Genomic DNA, 21,253 nt, shown 5'->3' with positions numbered 1-21,253 from the left:
TATTAAGAGAAAAACTTTTTGTATCTCCAAGGAGAAAAAAAGTCCCATTCACCTGTAGTGTGATAATAGTGTCACCTGTTGTGGTCATTTTCAGGACTTTCGTCTCGGATAGAGATTTTGGCACACATCCCACGTTGTTCAGTGGGCTAATATTAGTCTATAACAGTTTTTGATATTCTCCGCTAAATGAAGCGCATACAAATCTTCCCCAGGACCTAGACTACACTCTTCTCTCCTAAAACAGAACCTTAAAAACAAACATCCTAAACATCAAGAAAACCCTTTGAGTTCAAGCAAGCTAATCTCACTGACTTGCACAACAAACAGGTTGTGAGGAAAGCCACATCTATTTTATTGGGAAGTACTCACCACCTTCTTTTACCCTTTGGCCCAGATTCAAACTCATATTCATTATCACTGCCATGCCAACTTTTAATTCAGGCCAGGGGGGCAGATGGCAATGGTATTCATGTTTTGTTTTTTTCAAGAGTTTTTAAAATATCTTATATAGTATTTATTATTCTTGTTTTTATTGTATTTATTCTACTGTATTATAATTATTCAACATTTGTAAGGTCAATGCGGGACAACTATTGCCCTCCCAAATCTGCAATATCTGTGCCTATCTACCCTTGTTTTGTCTTGTTTTTATTGTTCATGTCTTGCTAAAAAAACAATTGTCCTTCGACGAATTTAGTTAAGTTTCACTGATTTTTGTAGGTCTGCTTGAAATCCAGTTTAAGGATGACATAGATATGGTCGTAACGTCAGTTTAAAATAAAAAGGTATATATGACATTATTAGTAAAGTGGACTTTGTGAAATTTAGAAAATATCTGTTCGCCTTGTGTTGCATGACGTCATACCACGTCCGCCTGCCCCTTCTCTCCGTGCACGAGCTCGACTGTCCAAAGTATAAAGTAGTGCGAGTGCCTCAACAGTGAAAAAGTGTAGTCGATAGCGAAGCGCGCGCACACACTCACTCACACAGTTAGCTGTACAACAGAACACCAACTCATGTGTTCATGGACACACCGAAAGTGGACCTCTTTACAACTTAATTTAAGAGTAAACAGTCGACAATGAAGCGGGACTTACGGATTTAGAGCTTAGAGGAACTGATATGGGCGGTCTACTGCTGCTGCTGCTCAGGAGCTGCCTGCTGTCGGCAGTTCAAGGTACGTTCCCTTTTTGTTCACTTTTATTCTGAGGAAACAAAGACTGGAGCCACCAGGGTGAACATGATAAGAACGTTGTAGTTAACTTGCTGTGCTCCATTTGTGTGTTTGTGCTCGCCTCTCCACACTGAGGTGTGCAGCTAGCTGTGGTATTTGTTCTGAACGTGTTTATGTCCCAAGGGTACAACAACAACTATGTAGTTGCAGTAAATATCTTAAAATGTTACGTTGGTGTCTGACTCATAGCTGAATAAACCTATTGTAGATAAACCGTTTTGGACAGTTGCTTAATCTCAGCGGTGTGTTTATTTGCTGGAGCACAAATCAAGTTTTAAAAGAGCCTGGGATGTTTTCACGGGCCTCTGCAGCTCCAGACGATTCCTCCTCGGTGTCGGATGTCAGACAGACTCTGTGCTCCAGTGTGGAGAAGTAGATGAAAAAGGAATGTTTATTTCTGAAAGAAAATGCTGATGAACATACTAGACGGTTTGTGCCACTGGAGCAGTGTCTTTATCAGACTTTCTTTCTCTGCCGGTTGATTTGCGGTCTTGTTCGCCCAAACTGCACCAGTACGAGGCGGAGCTTCGACATTCTGTCATGTGTGAAGACAGTCCTCACTAACATTTAGATACAAAAGTCCTCAATCAAACCGTACTAATGTGTGTCAATGTGTACTGGTGAAATAAATAAAGCTTAAACAGTTAACCTTGGAAACATTAGCTGATGGAAATTACACAATAACCCAATACAATATCCAGCATGATTCAATTCTGATGACTGCCATATGACTGTTTCACTATAAAACAAAGTTTACATCCAATCTGAAATTACATTTGTATAATCCTGTAACTGATGAATCTCAGAAAAGCAGCAGATATACGTTCATAGAGGTGAGTGATGAACATAAAATGGGACTGAATGCATTGCCAGCTTTAATTTCCTTGTAGGCTAGCTTTTCTTTGATCAAATATTTCTCATGATTTTGTCAATTTCTACTTAGATTATTTTTTAAATGTATGCCCCTTTTTGCTCGCATAGTCTATTCTGAAACAATTGACAGCATTATTTTCTTCAACATGTTACAATATATGTATAATGTGTGTTTTTTTGCACTTGTACCACACTAAAGCCATTTTCAGACATGACATTCGAGTAAAATTCGGACATATGGTTCAGCAGACAGAGACAGGAAGTGTTAATTCTGCTGTGTAGATCACCTGATATTGTGTACAGCACCCCAGTGTCGTCAGCTCTTATCATCGTCAGATCAACGTCGGAGTGTCTCACTTGGACATTTGCGTTCACACATGCACCTCCTCCGTGGATCCGCGGAGTAGAGTACATTACTGAAAGTAGCTGTAGTGACATTGTGTTTCAGTTTATTATCAAGTTGATTTGCTCAAAACATATTTAATAGAAATTTAGTGGAAGTTAATTTGAAAAGTGTATTGTTGTGCCTACAGTCAATTTATCTGCTTCTCAGAGTATCATTAGCTTCTAAGCTTAATGTATTGAACATTTTGTTTTTAGACACAGATGTCAAATGTTTTATATTCATGTTTGAAACTAATGATATATTGATGGGATTGGTTGTGGTCAAAATCTTGGACTGATTGTATATATACCATGTAGAAGATAGGTTTGCCTGTATCTCTTCCAATTGTTAAGAATACTGACATTTATTGACACATTACTCATATCACCATATAAAACACTACCAAACATTTTAGCTCATTTTGTACATAAGTAAAATTAAAGTATGTTAATAAGTTGATGTTTAGATTGAAACAGAAACAGAAAAGAAGACTGGGCTTTTTCTCAAGTTAAGATGGTTGGCTGTTATTGGTCCTCAAGCGAAAATGATTTCCTGCGTTTGGCACTAAGTCGACTGCTTGTACGCACATTTTGCGCTCACTGACTAAAAACACCAAAGTGGTGTTAATTCACTGTATGTTTAGACAGATTGTTCTATCACTTGGTGTATAGCTGGGTTTTCTCATAAATTATACTCTCTCATCAACAGTAAATGTAAATTGGGTAAACCTCTTCTCTTTGGCCCCCTCACAGGTTCACAAACAGCATCACAGCCAATATCTGATAAAGAGTGGGCTGACAAAATCATTATTTTATGATTGTGACATCATTTGACAAACTAAACTGTCAAGCTTTGAGTGGTCATGACTGGAAAAGCTCGGTATAAATTCAAACCATTAAAATTTTCTTATTAAACATTTGTAGAAAGTTTGCTAACAGAAGTTATGTTTAATGGATATAATGCTTATAAATTAAAAACAGAACAAACAAGGGAGCATGCAGAAGCCGTCAAAGAAGTGAAAACGCAACAAGGTGAAACAGAATTAAGGATCAACAAAAAGCAAAAATAGCAATAAAAGATTATTCATCTGACAGGCACAGGCGGTATTAACCATTAAAACCTGTTTGACATCTGCAGACCATATGCTACATATAACTACCTAAATGCATATTTCCCCCATTTTGAAAACTTAAAGGCCGTGTAAAGCAATTCAAAATTAGATACCTGTGTGAACAGCCGACAACCGCTACATAAAGCAGAAAGAGAACCATTGATGTTACAGTGTTCTAGTTTGGGGGGCTTGCTATACTAAGGAGGGCCGCGCTTCGCCATGCATGTCATTGCCCTTCTCAGAATCACCGAAAACTCAGGAATCGGTCAAACTTCATATTTCAGTACTACATAGTTTCCATTCTTTTCAGGTTTTCAATAATCAATTACTGATATATAGCATGTTAATAGACAAATAACTTACTTTGCTTTACATGGTCTTTAACTGTGTCCCAAAGCAAAAATGTTTGGAGAAAAAAACTCAAACACATTTTCAATGACTCAAATATCACAAACTAATTATTATATAATATAACAATTACAAACACTGTCTTATTTATGAAAAATGTATACCTTTAACATTAAACTTGTCAAACCTACCTATAACCTATGTCAATGACCTTGTCATCCAATTCCAAGGGGAGGGGTTTCTGATTGACATATGCCCCACCCTTTCTGTGACCCCCATGAAGTCACGTGATTCCAGTCACATGATATCCATGCTAACTTATAGTAAATGTGCTGTTGACTAGATTGTTGGAACATTACTCAATGTCCCAGATTACCCAAATTCCCCCTATGTGAAAAACGTCCAGGCAAAACTGGGAGATGTGCGGTGGTAGAGTCACACAGTTTTCAAGATCCTGGACTATGCATTTCCTCTCTCAGTCCAAAAAGGTATGTTCCTACAGTCACCAGAAGGGGTGGCTGTGGCTCAGGGATTAGAGCAGTTGTCCTCAACCAGAAGGTTTGGTAGTTCGATCCCAGTCTTCCCCATTCCGAATACCATAGTGTACGTGGGCAAGATACTCAACCCTGAATTACACCTAGTCATAGAAAAAAGTGCTGCACATAGATGCACTGTATGAAGGTGTGTGTGAATGTGTAAATGTAAAACTGTCCTGTAAAGCATTCTGCGTGGACCATTTTACAAAGACACCATGCCTGCGGTGGTCAGCTCCAGCTCCCCATGCTCCACCAGACTCATTTATTTAACAGGTGTCTAAAAAAAACAAAAGAAACACAGATAAGGCATTATGGGCTATATTTATGTATTTTACAAACTCAAGGAAGTTCTGTCCTGTTTTGACTTTATCCAAGTATGATGGAGGGAGGGGCGAGACAGGAAAAAGAGGATAAGTGAGGGAAAGGATAAGAACGGATGGAGGAGATAGAAATGTGAAAAGGGAGGATTTCTCTGTTCATGTGTTTTGTTTTGCTTGAAGAAAGCAAATAGGCTTTCTTGCTTTAAGCCTTATCAGAGCCCATTTTAGCAGAACGGTGCATGTGTGTCACCACATCTCTCGTACTTTCCTTCAGGCCTTCAGATTTCCCTTCTAGCCTCAAACTCTTCTACTTTCCCATCTGATAGTTGCTTACCAATCCAATATTTTGGTGTTTCATTGTAAAAAAAATTGGTTTAGCTCAGGGGTTCCCAAACTTTTCAGCCTGCGACCCCCAAAGTAACGGTGCCAGAGACTGGCGTCCCCCACCCACCCTGGATGTGTTATATAATGTTTGACACAGTCACGCACACGCACAATTAGGCCTATGCAAACACTGGCATTAATATAGCACAAAAGATCAACAGCCTTACAGCCATGATATTATTTTACAGCAATTTACAGGGAAACTCCCTGTATAAACAGCAGGGCTGAGTGAGCATATGCTGTAAGTATAAAAAGTGCATAGGTGATGTCTGTGCGCATCTAAATGCATAACGACCAGAAGACACCTTATTGCTGCCGTGTACAAAAACTTTAGGGTTATTTATTTTAGCCTAAACATTACTCTAATTTCTTAAACTCACTAATGAGATAGGTGGGCAATATGCATGGAGCAGAGCAAGTCCATTCTCGGCTTTATTTTGGAGACGGCGACTCGGAGATCATTCTCCACGTTAAGCTGCGCTCTGTATTTATTCTTTATGTAAGTCAGGGCTGAGAAAGTCTTGCAAAAGTACGCCAGCCTTGTTAACCAGTCAGGGTCAGTGAGGTGGTCAGTGAGCTGGGATCCATGCTCCCTCAGAAATATGCGCACCTCGTCCCGCAGCTCATACAGGCGGCTCAGCACATTACCTCGCAAGAGCAAGTCTGATATTGAGTGGACGTGTTGTTTGTAGTTGATCATTTTTATCGCAATGTCAAGAATATGTTTAAGCTTTGGTTCAAGTGTTTTTCTTGTAAGAGATTCTCTGTGAATAATACAGTGTTTGGAATTTACGTGCGGTGCCACTTGTAAGACTCTCGCTTTCAGTCCTGCCTTTTTCTTCTTTTAGTTTTGTAAAAATGTCCTCACCTGTGCATGTCCACTCCTGAGCGCGGAGCAAAACAGCATTACGTTTTCCCTCAAAACTGTATCTGTTGAAAACAAGAAGCTGGGCAGAGTTTAATATATCTGTGGATTCATCTAATGTAAAGCATATTTCCCTTTCTTAACTCTATCCACCAGCTGGCACTTTATGTCCCGGGCCATGTCGGTGATGCGCCGGGTCCCGTTAGACAGCGGCACTGATTCCAGCTAACGGGCTTATAATTTAGCCTCATGCATGGCCAGATTTCGAGCTACAGCAGCAGGTTTAATTAGCGTTTCGCTGATTGTGTCTTGTGCTTTTTTGCCTGTGCAATTAAACATTTCCACCTCATCTGATGTCCTTTGAGCTGCAGCTGGGATTGTCTGTTTCGTAAGGACTTTCTTTTGGCCTTGCAACTCTTGCTCGTTCCTCTAATCAGTGTCGTAATAACCTCATGGGTCAATAAAGAAAAAGGAAAAAACTGAAAGAACTTTTATTCCAATTTCAACTCATATTTATTTATATATTTATAAAAATAAAGGGTTAAAAATTCCATTTTAAATTATTTAAAAATTGTGTTTGTTTTGTCGACGACATCTCGCGACCCCCCCTCTGTGGTCGTCATTTTTCTTTTAAAAGGAAAAGTATCAGCAATAAAAACATCAACAAACTTTCTTCGGACTGCATAATTCTGATTAAAAAATAAAATTTTTGTAATGGATTCTAGAATCCTGCACACAGGTTGTTTATATAGCAAGCTAGATAACAGGCTATCTTACCGAGGCGAGTCTGCATCGTCTACGTTACGATGTCAAACGTGCCTCCTCTTCAAATGCTCGTGTCCTGCTTCCATGGAAAGCAGGTCCGCCTTACAAATGTTGCAGGTAGTTTTTTTTAGGGCTATGTTAAGGGTGAAGTTCAGCAATACTTTTGACTTTCTGCTACGGGATGGTGTTGCAACGGACACCGCCATTGGTCCATGTTTTGTCGCTATTGCACATGCGTGACTTTCAGAGATAGGAAGGGAGCGAGATGGCTAACTCCTCAGCTACTTCCATCAGCACCTCCGGTAAAACGACATTTAGTTCAGCTGCAAGGCACTAAAAAAACATGCGCTATGACGTTACCAACAAATCATCGACGATTAAATTCATCGCCGACTATTTTTGTCATCGATTTTTGTCGACTACATCGATTAATCTTTGCACCCCTAGTGTAAATGCAAGTAAGAGCATGTGCAATTTTTGCAGACTTTCTTCGCTTGTCCCCCTAGTATAAAGTCCATAGAAAGTCCAAAGAAGTAGATGTGTGAATAGAGCAAGGAATCCCCCGCTGGATTCACAGTGAGTGAATCCAGTTGATAGCGCTTCCAACACGCGACAGGAACAAAAATAAAATAAAAATAAATACAAATATATACTCTGTGTTAAAAGTGGTGCCAGAAGACACAGACAAAGATGTCAAGAGAGTTTGTGGTGATAACAGCCGACGATGGTGTCAGGGTGCTGTAAACATGTAAGAACATGATCTCCTAGTGGAAGTAATACGTTAATTCCTGTCCCTGCCGGCTGCACCAGCTCTCGCCTGAATAATTTGGAGGATTTGTTGCTGTTGGGAGCGCCACTGTGCCAAGAACCACCTGCTGTGTTGCGCATGCTTGAAGGTCTGGGTAAAGTCTGGTCCCAATTCTCTTGACTTTATCGGCAAACATTCTGTTCATAAAAAATACTAAAATACAATTAGATAAGTGTATCAAATTATATAAAACATACATAAATATGTAAAATATTGAGATACAAATTAGGGCTGTAAAGGTTAACACTATAAAAATGAGTTAACGCATATTCCTTTTAACACCACACATTTTTTGAGGGGCCATTAATAAGCAGAAACAAGCCTCAAATGAATAAAGTCCAGCTTCAAGCCAAGCCACATGGTTCTCTCGACCAGACCAAAGTTATATGCATTTACTGTCGATGTGAAATGAGTTCCCACTGGAGTACGACAAGTCTTAGATACCATTTGCTGGCCAAGCATACAGCTAATGCAGAGAGCCCTACTCCCCCTCGCCAAAGGCAGTCCAAGCTGGTTAGTTTGCAACGGAGATGCATGGACAACTCCACAAGCAACAAACTTTCAACAGGGTTTTGTTGGAGAATATTCTGGACATTGTTTGTCTTTGTTTTGGATTGTTGCAAAAATAAGGAACGTATATTTGTAACAACTAGCAGGTTTCTTCCTGAGGACCTCACAGGCTTGTGAGTGGTTATAACCTAATGTTCATCAAATGTAAGTGATGTGGGCCAATAATGAGAATTTCAGTTTTGTCAGAGTTCAATTGAAGGACATTATTTGACATCCAGTCTTTAATATCGTATAGACAGTTCACTAAACGGGACAGGTTTGTATATTTGTTGGGCTTCACAGGGAGTTATAATTGTGTATCGTCTGTTATTAGCAAACTACTTACTACAAAAAATATTGAGATACAAATACATGTAGGCCAAGTCTGTACATTTGGATTAGACTGGTATGATGTCCTTATTTTGTTATAATAATCAACGTGAACCTTTTCTCACTCAACTCCATGTCACCCGCTCTCTCCCTGCCCTGCCCTGACAGCATCTTCATTCTCTCCTCTCTCTCTCCCTCTTTACTCTGAATGCACCACAGTGAACATGAAAGAAATACTATCTGTAAAGAGGTGGTGTTTTTTGCCTTTGTGAATTGAGCAGATGGTCCCAAAATTTAGGAGCGAGGCGAGAGGTAGATCCAATTCAAAAAACATAATTTACTCCAAATAGCTCAAAACAAGGAGCACGAAGAAACAAAAGGCAAAATTCAAACTGTTCATGAGAAGAAAACAAGGCAGGAGATACTGGAGACAAAACTGACAGAGACCATGACCATGACTTAAAGGGACTCTTACCTTTGTTGCATTTTTACACTTTTTGTGGATAAGGTTAAATTGGTATTAATAAGGTAATGACACTCTAAAATGCAAGACAGACCCACCAGGAGTTAAAGCAAACAATTATTTCACTCTCGTAATATTTAGTGAAAACTTCAACCAATAAAATTCTTCGGACCGAAGGACCTTATTGGCCGACAGACCTGTCTGTTTGCTGCATGGAAACCGACAGGAAGCCCGTCTGCTTCTTGTCGCGCATTCGGGCTCGCGTCATCAAGGCGCGTCCTCAACTATAGGGTTTGTTTTGATTCCACGGCAGACAGTAGCGAGTAGCGACCGTAGCGACTGACGATGGCAGACCAAAGTGGTCCACGGCGTACTGAAACAGCCGCTCCCAGGGGGAAAAACAAAAGAAAAAACAACGCGGATGGGAACGAGGGGGTGGGGCATTGGAGGAAGGCGGGATGATTCGAATGTGCTGTAATTCTCAAATGCAACAAAGGTAAGAGTCCCTTTAACAGATGACTCAACAAAGAATTGAACAGAAACACTACGGAGATCAAACTTTCAAAATAAAACAGAAAACACAGTGGAACACACATCTAAACAGAGAGTGGAACACAGAGTGAAACAAAGTGAAACTGATCTGAAAACAAGGAAACACAGAAATAGTTTAAAAAAATAAAAGTGTCCATAATAAGTAGGGATGTCACGAGAACCGATACCTACGATACCTTTCGATACTAACATAACAAAACGATGCCGATGCCCAAGTTTTTGAAGTACCGTAGGCACCGTCAGCTTCGATGCCAGCATCTGTTAGCAACTTAGCATTAGCATCGGTGCTGCGCCAGTCGACGTTTACATTCAGAAAACCAAGATGGCAACTGCGGCTGCAGCGTTCGCCCCACCTCGACTTGTTTAGTAAAAAGGCACAAAGAGTCGTGTATGGAAGTATTTTGCGTTTGACGCCGGGTTTACACCGGACACGGAAGCAACGCCGCCGCTCCGCGCTAATCCTTAGCGCGCCGGCACATGGTTGTTTACACCGGAAGCTGAAGCGGCGCATGGGAGTGGATGGGAGCCAGCTGTTATTTAAGGCTTCGTGCTGCGCTTACGAGTCGCTTTGGCGTCGCTTCAGCGTCCGGTGTAAACCCGGCGTGAGGCAGATGTATCATTTAATGCATAACGTGTCTCACAACAAAGCGTCACTCACATGCGACCCCAACTACCGTATAACCCTCAGTATATGCGCAGCGCAAGCACATTGAATTACCGTATATGACATTAACAACATCCAAATAATGCACCTTTTTTTTTACGGTGGTATCGAAATTGGCATCGAGAATCGTGTTATTTTACTGGTATTGGCACCGACTACTGAATTTTTGGTATCGTGACACCCCTAATAATAAGAATAGTCCACAAAAAACAAAAACTCTTTAGCCAAGAGTTAAAAGTCCAGAATCATGGGCTATACAAATAAACACATTAATTGATGACTGATTGATAATTCTATGATACACATTGTTAACCTTGTTTAAAATATGCAGAATGTGGTCATGACATGTCGTGTTTTTATAGGACTGTCTTCATGTGCAGTATTGACTGTCATATTTTTTCCCATATTAACATTTTATTTAGATAAAAGGGCCTCTTCGGATTTCAATGTTTTGCCGGGAAACAGGAAGTTGTTTCAATATCAGTGTACATTATCCAATCTGCACCAAACTTTACATGGCCCAAGCCTGAACACAATATGCATGCCAATATTTAGTTGTAGTCATAGCACCCCCTACTGGCAACAATAAATTACATGTTTTATACTGTGATGTACTCTTCCTAGCAGGTTGACCACATCCTGATGAACCTAAGACCCTTTAGTCGTGGTCAATGATGAGAGCTTAAAGGAGTTGCTGATGCCATACAATGAAACTTTTGAGTTTCCGTCTGGGACAGGCAAATCTCCATGTCTCGTAATGAACCTTCAAGTAGCTATAACTTTTGCTCCAATCACTGTCAAACTTCACGTGTGTGATAAGGGTCCTGACCTGAACATATCTTTATGCCAATATGCAATAATAATCACACTGCCCCCTAGCTTGGACAGGAAGTACCATGTACTTGACATGCAATGCCAGGCTTTTTCATTTGATCCACCGAAAAAATCCGTCAAGGAAGCCTTGAGATGTTGTTACATTTAAGCCTTGACATTAAACAGCGATGGCGTGACGTGCGATGGAACGCCTACAAACAGGAAGTCGGCCCTATTATTGCTCCGATTGTTGGGGCTCATTCACCAATATTTTAAATCTTAAATGGGTTCTTTACAAGTTTTTCAAAGAAAACCTTACGTTCTAAAACTGCAGAGATCTTTGCATCTGTGTTCCTATATTGATGTTTGCCATGTGATTGTAAGTTAAAAGCCCATGTCAGTTTTTCCCATCCAGAATAGGCAAATACCTCTCCAATGCCTATAAAAGGGCATGGGACTGCAGTGCCATGTGCACACACATAAATCACAGAAACTGAAAAACACTATTTTTTATGTGTGTGTCTGCTTGTTTCTTTCCATTTTCACAAACAGACTTATAATCAAATGTATTTAGCTATTAATCGATGATGTGGGATCATGAGTCTAGATTGTTTCTTATAACTTGTGATCAGTGCTGGTGTTTATTAGTGAAGTGTAAAGTGTGTGCAGGTCAGTGTGGGGGTTAAGAGGAAGCAGAAGCCGACACAGGACGACCGGACCTTTAATGTGCATCTGTCCTGGTCCTTAAGCAATAGTGGTTATAATAATTCAGCGGTGTGAACTCGCTAAAACAATGAATGTAGTAGAAAACATGAATCGATTATATTCATTCACCAAATCGATGCAGAGTCGTCCACCTCTATGCTGGAGCCCAAACATTAACACATGTTCTGTTGCCGGCTGCTGCTTTCACACTCTTTGCTGTATGCGTCAACCTAACCTGACGTGGCTGTGAGTCTATTCCACATGATTGGTTCGGCACAGAGCTATTCTCATTGTCATTGGCTGTTTGTTGTCAAAACATGGATGGAATAAGTTCTATCGACTTTGTATTGACCATGTCTTATATTTCTATCGAGGAAAGGTTATATCACGATAATTATATTTATCTCTTTATCGCCCAGCCCTAGATATGTGTGCACTTATTAATTTTCCACCAAATTAACTGTGTAAAGACAAATATTCAGACCACAAATTTACATTTGAAGAAAATAAAATGCTTTTTAGTAGGCTATTGATAACAGTGATAATGTTAACTAATAAAAACACATAAGAAATATCATAAGTAAGATTCCTATTTGAATGAATTTTGATCATCTTGGGGTGGGTAAAACAAAAGTATTGAATGTAGGTCTGGGCAATATCGATAATTATCGTGATATAACTTTTCCTCAATAAAACTTAAGACAATAATTCATCCCATCTAGGTTTTGACAGACAACACAAGATGATAATGAGCGTAGAGCCACCCCAAAGCAATCATGTGGCTGGAATAGAGTTACACCCAAATCAAATTAGGTTGACACAGCACAGAGTGGCTGAACAGCAGCAGCACATGTGTCAATGTTTGGGCTCCTGCAGAGAGGAGGATGACTCTGCATTGATGCAGTGACTGAAAATAATCATGTTGTCAGCTACGTTCATAGTTTCAGCAGGTTTCCACCGCTGAATAGTTATAACCAGCGGTTCGCAAGGATCAGACAGACGCTCATTAAAAGTCTGGTCGTCCTGTGTCGGAGTCTCACTCCCCCTCTGCCCTGCGCTCACTTTATTAATAAACACCAGCACTGATCACAACTTATTAGGAAACAAACAGGACTGATGTTTGTTTGATACACGTTAAAAGCTGCTACACAAGACGTAATATCAATATGGCGCCGTACTAACAGCAGCCTGTTGTACCAGCTACTGGTTCTACTGTCGGTTTATTGGGTTTTTATTAGGTTTGCTGTTTGTTTTTTATATTTATTTTTGCACTGCTCTAAGCATCGTCGTACCGCACAAGGACGATGTGCTTTTACTACTGATTTTTACACTTTTTACAACTTTTAACTGCACTTCGGTCTCTTCGGATCACTGGGAGCATGCCGGCTACACACGCCGGCTTTGTTTACACCCGCGACCAGCTGATGGCCCTGAGGCAAACAGCCATCTTGGCCGGAGAGAGACCCATCATCTTGGAGGAGTTAAAGAGGAGATGGCGAGGCTGCAGAGCGGGAATTAAACTGAGGATGGAGAAGAGAAAGTTTAAGCCCTTCATCCCTGCAGTCATCACTGGTAACGTGAGATCCCTGGCGAATAAAGTGGACGAACTGGAAGCGCTCATCCGGACGCAGCGGGAGTACAGGGAGTCCAGTGTTGTGTGTCTCACGGAAACGTGGCTGCACGAGCGAATACCGGACTCCAACGTCACCATCCCCGGCTTCCAGACGGTTCGAGCCGACAGGGACACCACCGCGACCGGCAAGAAGAAAGGAGGGGGTCTCGCCGTGCTCGTAAACACCAGGTGGTGTCACCCCGGGCATGTCACGGTTAAACAGCGTGTCTGCAGCCCGGACATCGAGCTCGTCGCCGTCGGACTTCGTCCGTATTATTTGCCGAGGGAGTTTACCAGTGTTTTCGCCATCACTGTTTACATTCCTCCATCCGGGAACGCGGAAGCAGCGTGTGACGTCATCCACACTGTGACTGCGGGATTACAGACACAACACCCCAGGGCCTTCATCTTCATCACAGGTGACTTCAATCATGCCTCCCTCTCATCCACACTCCCAACCTTCTTCCAGTTTGTGAAATGTGCAACACGTGATAATAAGACTCTGGACCTGCTGTATGCAAATGTGAAGGATGCATACAGCTGCACTGCCCTGCCACCACTGGGCAGGTCAGACCACAACCTTGTCCTGCTCTCACCATCTTACAAGCCTGTGGTTCAGCAGCACCCAGTCACAGTGAGGACTGTGAGGAAATGGTCTCCTGAGGCCATGGAAACACTGCGTGGAGCCCTGGAGGCCACAGACTGGGCTGCTCTGTATGAGCCACATGGTGAGGACATTGATGGCATGTCGAAGACGAGGGAGATGGTGGTGGACTTCAGGAGGAACAAGCCCCTGCCCTCTCCTGTCTGCATCGGTGGGACGGATGTGGAGGTGGTGTCGGCATACAAGTACCTGGGTGTCACACTGGACAATAAACTGGACTGGTCCACCAACACACAGGCCGTCTACAAGAAGGGCCTGAGCCGGCTTTACTTCCTGAGGAGGCTCAGGTCCTTCCACGTCTGCAACAAGATGCTGCAGATGTTCTATCAGTCTGTTGTGGCGAGCACCATCTTCTTTGCTGTGGTGTCCTGGGGTGCGGGCATCAAGGCAAAGGACGCCAACAGACTGAGAAAACTAATAAGGAAAGCAGAGTCTGTGGTTGGCTCTAAGCTTGTCACCCTGGAGGAGGTGGTGGAGGACAGGATGCTGGCAAAACTGCTGGCAATCATGGACCATCCCTCTCACCCCCTCTACAAAACCCTGGACAAGCTAAGGAGCAGCTTCAGCCACAGACTCATTCAACCCCGCTGCTCTAAGGAACGATACAGGAAATCGTTCCTCCCAACCGCAATAAGACTGTTCAACTCCTCTACCTCTGTCAGAGCCACCATCACAGAACTGCACTAAACCTGTCTCCTTGCACTGTGTACCTGTACAACCGCTCCTTATACACTTACTTCACATCATATGTGATATGTGTTCATATACACCATATTGATATTATATATCATTTTATACAATAATATTGTCTTTTGCACACTCTGTCTACATATTCTTAGACTCATAGTATATTATATTACCTATTGTATAGTCAAATACTTATATTCATATTCATACTTCTACTATATATCATATCATACTCTCTGTATATTCTTGTTTACATAAGTCTATATACACATATTTATTTATGTGTACATGTTATAATTACTATTATTATATCACCATTACTATTATTATTATATATACTGTTGCTGCCATTATTACCATATACTGCTTTTATATTGGTATAATTACTATCATATATAAATATATATTATGTTATATTATATACTATATACACTGTACTATTCTTATATACTGTCTAACAATACCATTACCATCATATCATCAGTACTTTTACCATCATCTTGCCAATGCACCTTATCTACCTATTTTATTGTATTTTATCTTGTGCTTCTGTTTTTTGTTTTTTATTCTTTCTACCTCAATATTTTTAATTTATTGTATTGTATTGTATTGTATTCAAATATACCGGCTGCTATGACAACTTAATTTCCCTTCGGGGATGAATAAAGTACTCTATCTATCTATCTATCTATCTAATGTGAAGCGCACAGACAGGACATCAGAGTTAAGGTGACTGGAACGATACAGAGTCATGAACCGTCATCATCGATTAATAATTAAATACATGTGATTATCAGTTTGTGTGTGAAGATGGGCAGAGAGAGGCGGGAACACACATGCACACAAGTCAGATCAGTTTTCTGCAACATCAAAAATGTTTGAAGAACACTATACATAAAAACAGATAAGCAAAAAGGTAGTTTTCTAGTAATTTGATTTATATTGCGATATATATAAATTTTTGTTCCGTGATAAGATGTTTTTCCATATCGCCCAGCCCTAATTGAATGAAATGTTTTGAATGTTACTTAGAATATCTTCTGCTTTCCAGGCTCACCACTCCTCCTCTTTGCCAACCGACGTGATGTACGATTAGTAGATGCAGAGGGTGTGCGGGGTGAGTCCGCCATTGTTGTTAGTGACCTGGAGGATGCAGCAGCAGTGGACTTCCTGTATGCTGAGGGCCTTATATTTTGGACTGATGTTAGTGAGGAGGCGATCAAACAGACCCACTGGAATAAGTCATCAAACTGTAAGACTATATGTTATTTTCTATCTGTTTATTCTACTTCAATAGTAAGGAACAAATGTAATGTAATGAATCTTCCTTATTATCATCATTTCACACTGTATGATTTGTGGTTGCAGCACTTGAAGAGGCACTGGGAACTGGTCAGACAGTGGTAGTGTCTGGACTGGACAGTCCTGATGGGCTGGCCTGTGACTGGCTGGGGCGAAAGCTCTACTGGACAGATTCAGAGACCAATCGGATTGAAGTGGCCAACCTCAATGGCACATCAAGAAAGGTTCTGTTTTGGATGGACTTAGACCAGCCCAGGGCTGTCGCTCTCAACCCTGCTCACTGGTAAATACACAAACATTTGTCTTTCCATAGTTGTAGGGACAATAACCAACACAATGTAGTTCTTAGCCTTAATCCTAACCTTAACAATCATAACTAACTACAACAGCAGTGATCTGCATGAAATTATTCACGTGAAACAGCCAGTCAGTGAAATTATGGTCTTAAATAGTCTTAAGCTTAACATAAATTGGTTGCAACGTATTACATTTGCAGACGGTGCATTTAAGGCGGTGGGAATATTGTCACGCAGTGTCCTACCTGAGACGCTACCAGTGTAACACAGATGAGTGTTGTTTTCTTCTACCATGAATATTAATTATTCATGTGCGCACAGCACGCCACGGCGCTACAAAATTCCCAGTCTTCCAAATCAGTGGTCAGCTATGAAACTGCAATGATTAATTTTGGGAATTAGAGTGTTCATTTTTTTAATGCATCAACGCATGCTTAGAATGACCCGCTCCATGTACCCATACACTCTGATACACTCACTCGATCAGAGCAACACATGCAGTGAGATCAGGGCTCGTTCACGTTAAGCAGCCGGTCAGTGACGTTGTAGAAGAACAGGGAAATATAGAGTTTCTCTTGTCACACCTGGGTTCTCATTTATAAAACAGGGCCTGGGATTCATACTAAAAGTGTACGTGCGCACAAAAAACGGAAATGGCGTATGCAAAAGAAATTCCGATTCATAAAACCGTGGGCACGCACACCTGAACGCAATGTTCAATTTATAAATCATTGTCCACCTAGAAACGTTCGTATGTGGATCTGCCTTCAAGTACGCCCTCCACTAACATAATGAGTGAAAGTGAGTGATAGAAAAATCGGAGCAGGAAATAAAAAAATGTGGTGCAATTCAAAGGTGCAGGATTATTATATTCAGAGACAGCTGGGATGTCCTCAATCTATAGAATTTAACACAATTATCATGCTCGTGTTTGTACTGGGATGGTTCGGTTCTGTCGGTCGATCTGTGTGATACTAGACTCAGTTCAGCACAAAGATCACAGAGCATAGATCAATATAGTCTATATCAGCTGATCAGACATAGCTGAACCCTCGCTTCTTCCTCATCCTTCCATTCGCGTTCATCCATCATGCAGAATCATGCACCCGTGTCACGTAGGTCTGCAACTAGTACATAGAACTACTATTCGGATAGTCGATTAATCTATCGATTATTGAAACGATTAATCGACTAGTCGGATTATGACTGACACAAATTCTCAATTGCTCTTATTTAGCCAACAGCTTCTAAATGTATCTTGAAGTCTGATACTTCATTCGAAAATGTTAATAATAAATGTTAATTAATAAACTTTGCTGCATATTAGGGTACTATTGATAAAAAAAACAAAGAAAAATACAGTTTTTGTCCATTTGAAACCAAGAACAGGCAAAGTGCTAATATAATTTTTTTAATTTAAATTCAAGTTTCCCTTTTTCCTGTGAACCAAGAACAGGCCAAGTGCTGTTTTTTCTGTTAACAAAAGGACGGAAAGTATAAGCAATAAAAACATCAACAAACAAAATTGGTCTATGTTTCGTCGCGATTGCACATGCGCAACTTTCAAAGATAGGAAGGGAGCGAGATGGCTCACTCCTCAGCTACTTCCACCAGCACCTCCGGTAAAACAATGTTTAGTTCAGCTGCACGGCACGAAAAACATGCGCTATGACGTAACCCACGAATCATCTACAATTAAATTCGTCGCCGACTATTTTTGCCATCGATTTTTGTCGACTACGTCCATTAATCGTTGCACCCCTAGTGTCACGGCAGTATTTATTTATTGACAGCATCTGGACCAATGACCTCACATCAGTGGATCCTAACTGCCACTCTGGGATATTATTAGGGAAGTTTTCTTTTAAATGATCTCCAGTGCGCTCTGTGCACCTGATGGCACAGTCACATTTACTGCAGTGATTTGATGATACACGCACATTGTTAGAAGATATTGTTAAAAACTGTTAATGACTCGGCTCTGTTACTCCACTGTTACATGGAATCTGAACGTAATTTGCTGTAGGTTGTTTTATATATTTTTCAGTTAAAAGGTTTGTGTGGAGCAGATTTGTCGCTCAAGCAAAACTAAGCTGTTGGTTTAATGTCAATGATGACGTGGATCAATAATCTGGCTTCAGTTCACCACCTCACGTCTGCATCACCACATTCCCTTCTCCAAAATGTTTGTATGCACGGGCCAGAGTTTGCCCAGAGTTTGCAAATTTTCCCGTCAAGTTTGTTCTTATAAATCCCAACGTTTGCGTGAGAAGTGGCGTACGCACGTTTCAGGCCCGGCTTTGTGCGTACGCAACGTATCTCAGTGATCAGTGTCGCTGCGTCATGATCAGAGCAGAAGCTACAGTTGGTCTTTACCGAGCTGGGGTCTCATTTATAACCAGTGCGTACGCACAAAACAAGGCCTGAAATGTGCATACGCCACTTCTCACGCAAACGTTGGCATTTATAAAAACAAACTTGACGGGAAAATTACGTATTACGAATTTCCACGCAAACTCTGACCCATGCGTACGAACATTTTGGAGACGGAAGAGTGGCGACGTAGACGTGAGGTGGTGAACTGCAGCCAGATTATTGATCCAATTCATCTATTACATTAAAATCAACAGCTTAGTGTTGTTTGCGGACACATTCACATTTAATTGTGTAAAGGTTTGATTGTTTGTTTGATTTATAAGAGAAAATTGATTCAACCATCCTAAATTTGCAATAAAAAGAGCAAAGGCTAAGATGCCCCAATTGTTTAGGATTAAGGTTAATAAAAAAAAAGTTCTAAATAGCATCATCCTATGGTTGCTCAGAGGCATAACAAAGAGACAGCCACATTTAATTATGGAGTGGTATGTTTAAGTTTGATTTGATTTGTCAATCTTAATAACTATCATTTGGACTTGTCATCAATAAAAAAACTACTGTTAAATGTATATATCCACCTTCTGTCATTTATCTTTCCATTCCCACAACAATATACATAAAAAGTGGGGATTTTACGGCCATTAAGAAATGGTGATTAATCTGACAATTTTTTTTTATCATTTGACAGCCCTTGTCTTTTCATACACATTTTTTTTTACAGTTTTTAGCGGCTCTGTCAGTAATTTACTGCTCCTCTGTGTCTTTGTCATTCGCACTGTGCTCTGAGTAAACTACGTCAAACCGAACAGAGCGCTCAGCCATCTTCTCCAGCTCTACATACATTTACTAAGATTATAAAGGGCATTGTATGTACCCAGACTGAGTTTATACACGTGTGCAATTGCACTGTGTGTGTGAGAGGTTTTTCAGACCCTCAACTGAAACGGAGGGGTGCCCAGAATGCCTTGCAAATCACCAGCAAGATGGGAGAGAGACCCACAAATGTAGTATTTTCTCCGTTAATAAGGATCTCAAAATTGCAATAATGATTGTAATATCTTAGTTTAATATAACTGCATGTTACGGCAAAGGGGTGAAATAGGATTGGGCCAAAGGGGTTCGTGGTTTAAATCTTCCACTACGAATTGGGACAGCCCTTCAAGAAGCCATTACGTCATCAATAGTCGATGCAAAAATGTGGGATTATCATGCAAAAAAAGATCAATAGCATGCTTACACTAGTATGCTTCAAGGTGTTGTGCTGACCATAATACATTGAAATGATATTATACTAAGATGTTACAATCACTATCGTAATTTTTAAATCCTTATTAAAGGAGAAAATACGGTTGGGGAATTTTGACAGACTTGTTCACAAAAATCCAAGTGCCGACACTTCATGCACACACAGAAACAGCATGAGAGGCCACTGAAAATTGTATTAAAAAGAATTGTAGAAAGCCACTATAACCAAGGTGTGCCAACCATGTTCAGACATGCTATGGTAAATATTAAAATCAGTTGATTCACACTTATTTCCGTGTTTTTGTATTATTTTATTTTTTATTATGTTTTTCATCCAGCTACATGTACTGGACTGACTGGGGAGAAGAGCCCAGGATAGAGCGTGCTGGCATGGATGGCAGCCATAGGTAATGTAACTTAATGAATTGTAAATCAAGTGTCATTCTTTGGTCTCTTCACTTTGTTTGCTTGTGTCTCTTACAGGAAAGTGATTGTAAACGTGGACATATACTGGCCCAACGGTCTGACAATAGACATGGTCGAGGAGAAGCTGTATTGGGCAGATGCTAAACTCAGCTTTATTCATAGAGCTAACCTTGATGGATCAGCACGGTATGGACCTTTGTGTATGGATGATAATGGATTTAATTGTGTGAACTGTGCCTTTGTAGATGGTAGACTGATGTGGAAGAAGAAATCAAACTCTACAGGGGCTTTTTCATTGTACAGAAATCTAATTGTTAATGTTATCTTTTTTGTTCTCCTGTCCAACCAATTATCAACAAGGAGCATTGCATGGCTCTAGACTTTGATGTTTAAAAATTTGAGAGATATGCACTGTGGTTGTTGGTTGATTCAACAGATGGTACACAACAGGTTATAATGACAGACCCATAGAAAGGGCAGGTAAAGAGGCAAAAATCATCCAAAACTATTACTATCTATGTATATTGGTATTGTCAATACTGATTAAATGTATTTTATAGAAGGAGCTAACTTGATGTTGTCATATCCGTATTCAGTATTTGTGAATGATGAATTGAACAAATCAATTTACATATGATGAACGTGAGCAATGTTCACTCCAGCGAGAGTTAACGTCGCTCACTTTCACTTTAATTTTCTTTATCATAATCGTATCAGGCCATCATGTTAGGAGCGGGCGAAAATGTTACCGGCTTCACGTGCACGCTCCTCTTATCTCACTGCGTGTGTCGTTCTGAGCGAGTGAGTTGGGGCGGGGCCCCAGGGTCGTCTGTGTGTTGTAAAGAAAATCAAGTGATCTGTGCAGAAGAGTTAATATGTAACTTCCTGCAGCACCCAGCTCCTCTTGCCTGAATAATGTGGGAGATTTGTTGCTGTTGTG

The 21,253-nt window shown here is 40.7% G+C and overlaps 1 protein-coding gene across 1 annotated transcript in view; it reads left to right on the top strand.

Moving 5' to 3' along the window:
* The first annotated feature begins 945 nt into the window (after positions 1–945).
* Positions 946–21,253, top strand: part of lrp5 (low density lipoprotein receptor-related protein 5) — a 74,249-nt gene continuing 53,941 nt past the window's right edge. Inside the window, exons 1-5 of the mRNA XM_061077103.1 lie at positions 946–1,177; positions 15,720–15,920; positions 16,037–16,253; positions 20,226–20,294; positions 20,371–20,499. Coding sequence (XP_060933086.1) covers positions 1,123–1,177; positions 15,720–15,920; positions 16,037–16,253; positions 20,226–20,294; positions 20,371–20,499 — 671 coding nt within the window. The 5' untranslated portion in view covers positions 946–1,122. The remainder of the gene's footprint in view (positions 1,178–15,719; positions 15,921–16,036; positions 16,254–20,225; positions 20,295–20,370; positions 20,500–21,253) is intronic.

Source organism: Limanda limanda, chromosome 8, assembly GCF_963576545.1.
Source record: "Limanda limanda chromosome 8, fLimLim1.1, whole genome shotgun sequence".
Classification (NCBI taxonomy): Eukaryota; Metazoa; Chordata; class Actinopteri; order Pleuronectiformes; family Pleuronectidae; genus Limanda; species Limanda limanda.
This window is presented reverse-complemented; position numbering and strand designations above follow the sequence as displayed.